The sequence below is a fragment of the Actinia tenebrosa genome, unplaced genomic scaffold, assembly GCF_029948245.1.
Source record: "Actinia tenebrosa isolate PJP-AT-01 unplaced genomic scaffold, QUT_ActTen_1.0 PGA_scaffold2__45_contigs__length_23673736, whole genome shotgun sequence".
Lineage (NCBI taxonomy): Eukaryota > Metazoa > Cnidaria > Anthozoa > Actiniaria > Actiniidae > Actinia > Actinia tenebrosa.
In genome coordinates, this window is record NW_028292579.1 from 17,477,401 (window position 1) to 17,488,182 (window position 10,782).

At 34.4% G+C, this 10,782-nt stretch overlaps 2 protein-coding genes across 2 annotated transcripts; one reads left to right on the forward strand and one right to left on the reverse strand.

Moving 5' to 3' along the window:
• Positions 1 to 4,903, forward strand: LOC116292463 (uncharacterized). The gene is made up of 4 exons (XM_031699782.2): positions 1 to 135; positions 499 to 587; positions 2,040 to 2,200; positions 4,634 to 4,903. The coding sequence occupies exons 1-3, from the start codon at positions 78 to 80 to the stop codon at positions 2,130 to 2,132; spliced, it is 240 nt and encodes a 79-aa protein (XP_031555642.1). The 5' UTR covers positions 1 to 77; the 3' UTR covers positions 2,133 to 2,200; positions 4,634 to 4,903.
• A 3,271-nt stretch (positions 4,904 to 8,174) lies between these two features.
• LOC116292464 (uncharacterized) lies at positions 8,175 to 10,376 on the reverse strand. Its single transcript, XM_031699783.1, has 2 exons — positions 10,241 to 10,376; positions 8,175 to 8,893 (listed from the first exon to the last, which is right to left on the reverse strand). The coding sequence occupies exons 1-2, from the start codon at positions 10,308 to 10,310 to the stop codon at positions 8,400 to 8,402; spliced, it is 564 nt and encodes a 187-aa protein (XP_031555643.1). The 5' UTR covers positions 10,311 to 10,376; the 3' UTR covers positions 8,175 to 8,399.
• Positions 10,377 to 10,782: the final 406 nt, after the last annotated feature.

Consider the following 10,782-nt stretch of genomic DNA (forward strand, 5'->3'; position numbering starts at 1 on the left):
CCACGTAGACCAAAACAAGATGAGTTTTCAAAGCTAAATCACATTAAGTCTTACTTTTTCCTCCTTTTTTCTCGTAAATGGCGCGAAAAGAAGTCCAGGGAAAGTCCGAGATAGAGAAATACAGAAAGAACTTAGGTAAGACAAGGAAATTTCTTCATTTTTAGGCAAACTTTGTTCAAGTTTTTTCGCACCCTTCAATAAGTAGTGTTTTGAAAGTTGGGAAAATTTTACTGTTAAAAGCCATGAAAGATCAAATTTTAGTATCTTTTTTTCTTTTAATAGTTAATACTGAAAAATAGCATTTAGATATTATGATATGGTCTTTCAGCCTTCATTTAAAACATTTATTATTCATACAAACTCGTATTCATTTCAAAACCTACCCTAACCTACTTTATTTAAGAGTATATATTTTGTTTTGGGATAAACTTGTAGTTTAATTGAGGATTGAATGATTGCATATAGACTTAAGTTTTATTATTTAATATTTTATTTAAGGGAAGCATGAATTTAGTGGAAGAAGTAAAAGGAATACTTTGAAGTCCAGAGAGAAAGCTCAAGCGAGAAAGTCTTCACATCCTTTGCAAGTATGACACCTAGGGACCGTCCGTTATGTATTGGAGGGGGGGGAGGGAGGGTTATGAGTGGGAATTAGGAAGAAAATTTTTTCTCCAAGTCCCTATTAGTAATTCCCAATCAGGAACCCCACAGCTGTTTATTTCCAACATGTTGAAGGCTCATGTAAGTTTTGGAGATACCGCAATCATGTATCATACTCCTTTTTATTACTCATACTGTTTAATTATGTTTATAAAATAACTGTTATGAATGTCGCATTCTGATTGGTTTGGAGCGCGTGCTTTATGAGAGCACATTGTAATTTGTATTTTATAAAACAAATAAAAAACTTGCTTGCTGTGCTGTGTGCAGTCATAAAGCACTTGGGGATTGGCAGAACACTCGATAAGTGTCGAGAAGCACTCCGCTAAGCATCACGCTTCTCCTAACACTTCTCTCGTGTTCTGCCAACCCCTGCGTGCTTTATGACAGCACACAGCACGCGCGCGCGTTTTCTATTTCTTCAATATAATTACACCTATTTACTTTGTATTTACAACTATTTATTAGTCAGTGAAAAGAAATAAATTGATCAATTGAATTGGCACTCCTTTATGTATCTCATCTAATATTTCAAGACCCCCCTTCAGTGTCTCTAACATTTCAATTACCGTTATTTTCTCATCCATATGCCCCCATCAATAATAAATGGCCCCTCACATTTATAAGTTTTACAGGTTAAGACCTATTTACTGGAATTTTCAATATTCTGTGAACTCATTAGCTACAAGCTGCACCATGAAAATTGTGGTATTTTGTTATTGTCAGTCAAAAGTAATCAGTCAGCAGTAAAAAACAATTTTACAACAAGTGGTTGAAATGTATGAGTTTGCAGAATACGGAAAAGCGCAGTAAGTGAGATACCATGGAATATCCCATGAGTCTCTTGTATTTTTCTAGCACATGTGCAACATCATTATCTGAAGGCAAATGTGTTTACTACTTATGAAGAAAAACAGTTGACAATGCATGTAAATTTACTGGGATTTTCCATGGTGTGTCATAAGCATGCACACTAATATACGCAAAGCATTAACCTCAGAGGCATTTAGGCAAAAAATTCAAAACACCACAATGCCTGATGTCATAGAATATTACTGAATATATAACAGCTTTCCTGCATTCTGATTGGCTATTCTTAATTGATGTGGAATAAGTTAAATAATCAAACTTTGCATTATACCTATTTTTCTTCAAACTAGAATAATCAAATGCTTTGACAGTTGAACTAAAATTAAATGGTGTGAATGCTGAAATAATCAACAATTTGCTCATGAATGACAATCGTTAGTTAGTTATTCATGTTAGTACCCAGTCTGTCTAGTAATAGATGTACTCGTCACATCTATTTATTGACCAGTTTATTGATTATAATATTTTATGAACTGACAAGTAATGTAGCATTCATTTATTTTCTGTAGACTGCAGTTCTATATTTGGCCTTCGTGCTTGCTGTGTTACTAGCCCTCTATTGTCTTTTCTTCATGTTGTATGATATCAAGAAAACTGAGTAATCTCAATATATCATAAAAAATGAAAGAAGATACAGAAACTCCCTTTGAAGATGTACACAAGCTTGATGGTAAGTCCAGGATGTTATGGATTTTCTTTTGCCAATTAACGACTAGAATATGGAACGCTCTCGCTGATTAACTAAATCTGAACATGGACAAACTCAACACATTTAAACGCGCCAGGTTAAGGCACTACGTAACGTCGATCACTAGACAGTTACAACTGTTACGACCCACATACTTTCAAAACAGTTTATTTAAAATGTAACTCTTGCAGAAGCCTCACTCTTGCTACCTCCTGTTGTTAGCTATTTGATTCAAATGTGTCAATATATCTAATTATATTATCTTTATGCACTAAGTTTCATTTAAGACATTATTTTGGGCCCGCAGTAATTGGCTTAACACTGTTGCGGTCACCCTGTCATATATCACAGTATTTTTTTTTCTTCAGTTATTATATTTCCAGTTTAATATATGGTGTAACTAATAAATAAATGAATGAATGAGTGAGTGAGTGAGTGAATGAGTGAGTGAGTGAGTGAGTGAATGAATAGATAAATAATATACCTATCCCTAATTTGCTTGACTGACCACGAAACAATGGTTTGAAGTTGAGACTGAACTTGATTCTTTTATTCATCAAGTTCAACTTCGACTTGAAACCATTGTTTCGTGACCAGTCAAGCGAATTCGGGACAGGTCTATTGCTATTCTTTTTGTGAAAGTTGACTTTTTTTTTGTCACTTGTGTATCATGTTTTTGTTTTGTCTGTACAATAGCCCTTATTGCAGGTGAGTCCACAGCCCAGCAGTACCCTAAATGAGCGTAGTAATCCAAGTGAAGCGATCAGGTTGAGCTCGCAATAAATTTCAAGAAAATGTTTTTAACCAAAATAAGCTTTGTTTTATTAGTCTGATAACTTGCATCATATTTTTTCTACTTTGCTTGAAACAAGAGCCTCACTTTCACTGAGATAAGTGTAATTCCAAACCACAAGCATTTTCATGCTTGTTACTTTGAAAACTAATTTCCAGCCCTAAGCCTGAAAGGATTGAGTATAACAAGTTCTGCTGACTAAAGGATATTTGTGCGCATTTCTTGTTAAAACATGAAGCATGCGGAATATGCCACAGGGTTCCCAGTTTTTACACATTTATGTTTGAACATTACATTTCATTTTATATCGTATATATTATGACATTTGATTGAATATTTATTCTCATACTTTATAATTATGCAAATACTTAAATCTGCCTTATTTTTGATATTTTAATGAATGTCATTCTTTTTTTATGGCGCATTTGATCATTTCGACATGGAAAATGCGCCCTACAAGAATTAAATTATTATTCCCAAGTAGCTTTTTCACCACAAATTTAAAACTTGTGAAACAATAAAAGAACAATTTTTTGGTCAAAGTAATGATTTTAAGCAGCCATTACTAACAGCATGCACCTCATATATATTGCATTCCTCATTATCTCTTTGACAATAATCCGTATAGATTACAGTATTGTTATAAAAGAGTATAAATGCATAGCTTTGCTAATAATCCTCATCATAAGTAGCATGCACAGCTAAAGTATGCATGAGTCTAGATGGAGAGCTAGCTACAGTTCATTGCAAGACTGCTGAATGACTGCATTGATGGATGGACTGACTATCTGTCTGTCTGTCTGTCTGTCTAAAGTCTGCATGGGTATAGAGAGAACTACAGTTCACTGCAACGACTGACAATGACTCAACCGCTTGTATACTGTATATATAGATTGATGGATTGACTTATTGTTCACTGACCAGACTAATGTCTTACTGATTAGCTGACCAACTGCAAGTGTATATTCATGCATAAATAAAAGCTAAATGAAAGTAAACAAATAAATAAAATATAAAATAAAATACTACAGGTCTCACTGAACTGTGGCGACATGTCAAAAATTTGTCTCGCTACCACACCCTAATTCATCTACTGACACGCCTACTTTTGGTACATGTAACAGTAATGATGAAAAGGTAAATCATACACCGTGAAAAGATGAAAAAACTTACTGATGTTTTGGATGCTAGTCCTTCGTCTTTTACTCAGAAGAAGGACTAGCGTCCGAAACGTCAGTAAGTTTTTTCATCTTTTCACGGTGTATGATTTACCTTTTCATCATTACTGTTTCATTAGAAACACCGACGCAGCACACACTAGTTTTTAGCTTATATCTTTTTGTTACATGTATTACAGTGAATACCTTACTGGCAGTATGCTAGATCCGAGAAAGTGACAAAAGTAGGTGTGTCAGTAGACGAATTAGGGTGTGGTAGCAAGACAAATTTTTGACATGTTGCCACAGTTCTGTGAGATTAATAGTAAAATAAAATATTTCTTCTCTGATTAATATTAGTCAAATATTTATTTAAACACAATTATCCACACCTCTATTAATCCTAAAAATTAGCAATAATAACATTTTCTTTCAATTAATTTTTTTTTTCTTTTCTTAAATTAGATTTGTTGGAAGATAAAGTTTCCTGACAAAAACAAAATGGATAAAGTAGTTCTAGACAGACTAGAAATGAATATAGATAACGATAGAGAAACAATACTAAGATAAAGTGAAGTGATAACATAGAAATGCTATTAAACAGATATTAACATTCAGAATTTTTCAACATGTGAAATACAATATTATTATGACAAAAAAAATTCAAAAATGTCTCATAAAAAATATTTTAAATTATTTGTAACTGAATTTTGATTAAATTATATTTATAACAAACATGCTTCCAGACAGTCTACAGTATAAATGTACTATTTTTATTGTTTATTATGCACTTCTTTAATTTCCTCTTTACACGACTTTCATAATTCAGCTTTTTCTGATACAGAGAAAATAATAATAAGTTATTACAAATAAATAATAATTTATTACTTATATAGCCCTATTTACAATAGCAAATCAATAGCGCTTTACAAAGATTATATACATGCATATATACAAAAACTAAATCAATCAGAAAAATAGATTGTCTTAGAGTGCTTTTAGTCTCACTGTTGAATAGGTGACGTCAACTAAATTAGATAAGTTATTTACTATTTTAGGTGACGTCACCTAAATTTGAAACTACGAGTAAATAGCTACTGAGATCAGGGGGAGAAACAATGATGCAAATGAATGTCTATTTACTCATTCTCTGGTAAAACAACCCCCCGGATTAGCATGACCGTTATTTGGCGCGCTTTTACTATTTTAGGTGACGTCAACTAAATAGTTATCTAAGTTAGATAAATTTATCTAACTATTCAACAGTGAGACTAAAAGCACTTAATAAAAAAAACTATAATAATAATCATATTTTATAAAGAAATTACTATAGAATTAAAATGAGGGCTTTTTACCAAAAAGATCAATTCTTATTTCAGAAAGAACTTCATGAAAACTATTTTTCAGAAAATTGTATTCAATTTGACTGAATACCACCAAAAGAAGTTAATGGGAAATCGAAAATAGAGAGTTTTGTATGTATTTATAACTGGAGGCCCTGGTGTCTGGTTTTGGTGCCTTTTTTAAAACTTTAAATACTCATTTCTTGTCAAGGATTTATTACTTTCATTAGAAACTCACTCATTATCGAAATCAACAAGGTGAATGATTTGAAAGGGTTTTCGCTCCAAAAAAATAATTTTAAGTGATATGTAAAATTAGCTGCAACCGTTTATGAAAGTCATTCCGTTCATGAAAGTACAGGGGTCAGGGAATAAGATAGAAATGAATTCTTCAATTTAAGATGGATCTTGATTGTCAAGTTTCGTTTGCAGTTTGTTTGATCAGGTTGATTGATTCTCCCTCGCTATCCATAGCATTAGTCACTACACTAGACTAGTTTTCTTGCTTATTCAGTGGGAAACATAAACACGCTTCTCAACCCGCAAACAGTACTTTACTCTGCACTCTCGATCACCTGGAATCCAACGCTGCTTTAGCCACAATTCCCAATCTTCCTGAAAATGTAGCATGACGATAGGAACACTAACCCCTCCCCCTTTGGTAATTCAACATAAATATAGCCACACTACCCTCATGATCCATTATCCATCTCGTTTCAGAGGGGAATACTTTTAAGTAAATGGTTTTAGTCAAACCCACCTTCTACCTCTTTTTTCCCAGGGACGACTACGAATATCAAACAGTCTCAGCACTTTTCAGTTCATTGGATAGCGCGGGTGCCAAAGCGGTGAGAGCGCTCAATCATCAATGCGATCCGGGTTCGAGAGTTTTGTCTTTTCCAATTGGAATCCAGTGGAAGAAGAGCCACTATATGAAATCCACTGTTAATTCCAGCTATTCATTTTATTCATTTATTCATACGGGAACTGTAATGTCACCGTGAGTGAAATAAATTTGTACAATAAATTTTCACGAACTCGCGCGCGATCTGATTTTCTGAAAAGCCTCAGTATGTTTTATACTTATTTCAATAAAGTTAGTCACCAAAAACCTAGAAAGCTGTGATCGCTGAGAATCATGGGGAAATGCTTTATATCCAACAAGCAAAGCTTTTGACACAAACTGTAGCAGTTGAGGATGCTCAGAGGAGGTTAACTTGTAACTGGTAGAAGATCTCAAGTCCATCAACAGTTATCAAGTGGTTGAAACATGTAAAATCTATCTATCCATAAACCTTGTCGGTCTCACCTTTGTAGCTTTTCAGGTGACTAACTTTATTGAAATAAGTGTATCAGAGTAAAGAAACATAGATATGACGCCAAAACCATTTTTTTAAATACAAAAGTAAACAGAAATAACGTCACAGTAATTCGTTTTTCAAATTAAAGAATTTTGACATTTTAACTTTTAAATATTTATTTATTTTTATTATTTATCTTTATTATTTTGGTGTTCTCTAGAAAACCACTGTTAATTCCCAGTTATTTCATTTATTTATTCATACGGATCAGTGTCAAGTCACTGTGGGTAAAATAAATTTTGATCAACAATAAAAAATGGCTTTGATCGCAGGAGACTAGGAAAATGGTATAAACTCATTTCCTTTGGGACATATTTCTTTTTGTTCCCCAGAAAGATTAATTTGTTATTTTCCAAGATTAATTCATTGGTTTATCTATGTGGTGTTCGATAAATATACATGCTCACCGGTAGTATTTAGTTGTTTGTTCTGTTCTTGTTACTCCTTTTTCCGGCTCTTTCTTTACTTCTTGTCTTCTAATTGTGATCATATCTTGACCAGCTGTATGTAAGTCATTCAGTGTGTTCTAATATACTTGCATGGTACAGTTTCTATTGCAAACCTATCCAGCTTAATTTTATAATTCGTTTTGTGAGGTCCAGCGGTCGTTTCAAGGTATCGATAAAATTTTAATCTTTTTTCATATAGTAGGTTTACCAGAAATAATTAAATAGCTTACTATCAATCACGTGACTTTTTGGAGTTGACTGGGGGGCAAACAAGCGGTTGACTGGGGGGCAACTAGCGGATGCTAAGTCAAAACATATCAAAATAAGTCCTCAAACTATTGTATTTGACTATTTTCACGACATCAAACCAGAAAACAAGAGATCAAAACAACCTCCAGGATTCTACAAGCCATCAAAAAGAGCTATTACCGGAAGTGACGTCTATTGATAGCAACCTATACTTTTTTAATTTCCTATTGGCGAAACACTGGCTCACCTAAGATACAATTACTTTTCATTTCTTTTCTCTTATTTCCGATTAAAAATATTTAATTTGAAAATTTAAAGGTAGCTGAAAAGGTTGTGTTCTTTAAATTTTGTGTTGTAAGCCACCAGACGGTTACAATTTGATTTCACATACCCTTTTTTGGCTTCTTTTTTATCCTTATAGCTTCAAAGGGCTCCAGGTATGGTTCTAGAGGAAGCAAGGAAGGGGGGGGGGGGGGGGGTGTTCTGCAAGACGAGAAAATCTGAAAGCTTTCGTTCAGTTTCACAACGTACCGTTTAAACAGTGTTTAGTTCTACTTTGTTCGAAGTCTCTGGAAACCACATTTCAAAAGCATTAATTTTCACATTAAAGGCCATTCGTATTGTTTTAATAAGGAATTCTCATTAGCTTTAAAATAATCTTAAATAACAATTCACAGACTTAAATATTACAAAATGCTGATAAGTTTAGTTTAGTTTTTGTACCATTATAACAAGGTAATAATAAATATTGCCTAAAATAGTTGCTCAAATGGTGGCCCTTTCTTATTCATTGATTCATAATTTCACAGTTTTACAACGGTTTTCATTACTAATCCTCAGACGTTGCTCTAAAGCAAAGTAGACACCATATAGCGCATTCATCGGCTGCTCGTTTTTCTCTGCTGTTGTATGCAGTACTTGCTGCTGTGTCGCTTGCCTGGGCTTTGCGCTCGCAACTAGGTTTGGGAAAATGAATCTCGATTCCAGCAGTGCACTGGTTCGTGTCATCCAGGGACTTGGTTATTGTTATCTTGCGTACTTTCTGCTTGACATCATCCTTCCAAACTCCTGGTAAAAGATTGCTTAGCTCTTTCTGTACGATTGGTATATTATGACATGGCACGACTTTGTAGTAGAAAAACTCGGTTACGATTTCTGTCGATGTGTCGCCTGTCGTAACGATTCTGGTGGTGGATTCTTTTGTGTACCCCCTGCTTTCTAAGTTGGCTTTTCTCAGCATTTGGTGCATTTGGAGGCTTGTTGGTTTGAAGTCACGATCGAATATTCTGAAGTCGTCTTTTTCTTTCGCTGCTTGGGTTAAAACTGTGGGTGAAAACCAAACAGTTATCACTGTTGAACTTTGCTAAAGTAAAGGCATCTGCTTTATAAGAACAGACTTACTGAATAGTGGAGAATGCATCACATTAGTGGTTACTAGTTGGAACTGTGTTGGTGTGTTGAATACAACAAGTGAATAAGAATGACTATAGGTTACTAGTTGGGACTGTGTTGGTGTGCTGAATATAACAAGTGAATAAGAATGACTAGTGGTTACTAGTTGGGTGTGTTGGTGTGTTGAATACAACAAGCGAATAAGAATGACAAGTGCTTACTAGTTAGGACTGTGTTGGTGTGTTGAATACAACAAGTGAATAAGAATGACTAGTGGTTACTAGTTAGGACTGCGTTAGTATGTTGAATACAACAAGCGAATAAGAAAGAAACTCAAACATCGTGTAAATTTTTTTAACAATAACTATCATGCTGACGTGTTGGACATTCTATAATTCAAAATACGTCTTTTTGACATACGAATTAGCCATACGAGTTGAAAACGACCTTCAATTTTCGACTAACCATTCATTAATAAAGGAAAACTCAACATTTTTTTCCAAATTACTTCAGTACGGTGTTATCCAGTAAGGGTTATACTTTGCGGCAAAAACAATGGTTTCCGTTGCTCTTTCGCAGCCATTTTAAACCGAAGCGACTGTTTTTTTGAATCTCAAAGCTGTCAAGATCGGTCTACTTTTTAGAAGATAAAAATTTCCTTTGGAATGCTACGACGTGATCTGTTTGTAATCGTTGCGGTTTTCAAGTGATGTGCGCGCCTACAGAAAAATTTCTAACTTGTTAATTAGTCTTAAGTGGCATTACGAGTGAAAGTGAAAGCCATGAATAGAGGGCAGAAATATCTAGTTTACAATTAGCAAAAGGGACAAGCATCCCCAGTAACCATACGTCTTTGTAATTTTTGAGAAGTTTAGGAGGTTGCTACAAAAAAGGTATGAAACCCAAATCTTAAAACTCAAGAAATTTACTAATTTTGATGTACTCTTTCTTGTTATGGTGTTTATGTTTTAACTAGGTCGTTAATTCTAAAAAAATAAACTCATCCTAGTCCTCAACTTGTTCTGAAGTGGCCAAGAATCCTAGCTATAATTATAAGTATGATTATCTTGACGAGAAATATTGTGTCATAAGGATAAGTGTCAAACACTTGATATTTATCATTCCGATCTACTAAAACACACAGTAAAGCCCAACTGAGGAACGCGGAGAAACTTTTTACGAATACTTAAACGACACACCCCGAAGAACTGATTAGTCGGCTTAACGGATTCGACTCGGAGCGTATTTATCAACATTGCTGTTAATAAAATAACTTACCTAGTAGAGAGATTGACCAAATGCATAATACTAAAGCCATCTGCTTCATCAACGAAAAGATGGCCATCATGTAGTTGTAGTAGTTAACAATAATGGGTTTTTAGTTGTCTTGCTCGCTGCCTCACCGACTGCTTCAAGTGACTGTGTCTAATGCTCCCGGTATTTAAGCCCAGGCATTTTGTTATTGGATACTGACGTCACGAATTGTTAACCGGTAGTATCCATGATACAAACTTCCCAATACGTACGTCGAATGGGAAATGAGACATACTTCTTGAGTGGGGAATAAGGCTTCCTATTGTCTTCCTGAAACAATGTAGAATATAATCTGCTCTCAATACCCCAGAATAAGGATACTAATATTACGATAATAGTTTTGCGCTTCTAGTTTCGTGTCGAAACACGTCTCATTCTCAGGTTCGATGCAAACGTTTTATTTATCGACAAACTTGTTGCGATTTGGCGAGACAGCTTCGATTGTTCCCCCAATCCATTTATTTAAAAAAATAGATAAAACACTTAAAATACCGTTAAAGTACTCT

Coding starts and splice junctions, on each gene's coding strand:
- LOC116292463 (XM_031699782.2), top strand. CDS start 78: ATGGCGCGAAAAGAAGTCCAGGGAAAGTCCGAGATAGAGAAATACAGA. Junction 136..498: donor GAAATACAGAAAGAACTTAG/GTAAGACAAGGA, acceptor ATTTTATTTAAG/GGAAGCATGAATTTAGTGGA. Junction 588..2,039: donor AGTCTTCACATCCTTTGCAA/GTATGACACCTA, acceptor TATTTTCTGTAG/ACTGCAGTTCTATATTTGGC.
- LOC116292464 (XM_031699783.1), bottom strand. CDS start 10,310: ATGATGGCCATCTTTTCGTTGATGAAGCAGATGGCTTTAGTATTATGC. Junction 8,894..10,240: donor TTGGTCAATCTCTCTACTAG/GTAAGTTATTTT, acceptor TTTCACCCACAG/TTTTAACCCAAGCAGCGAAA.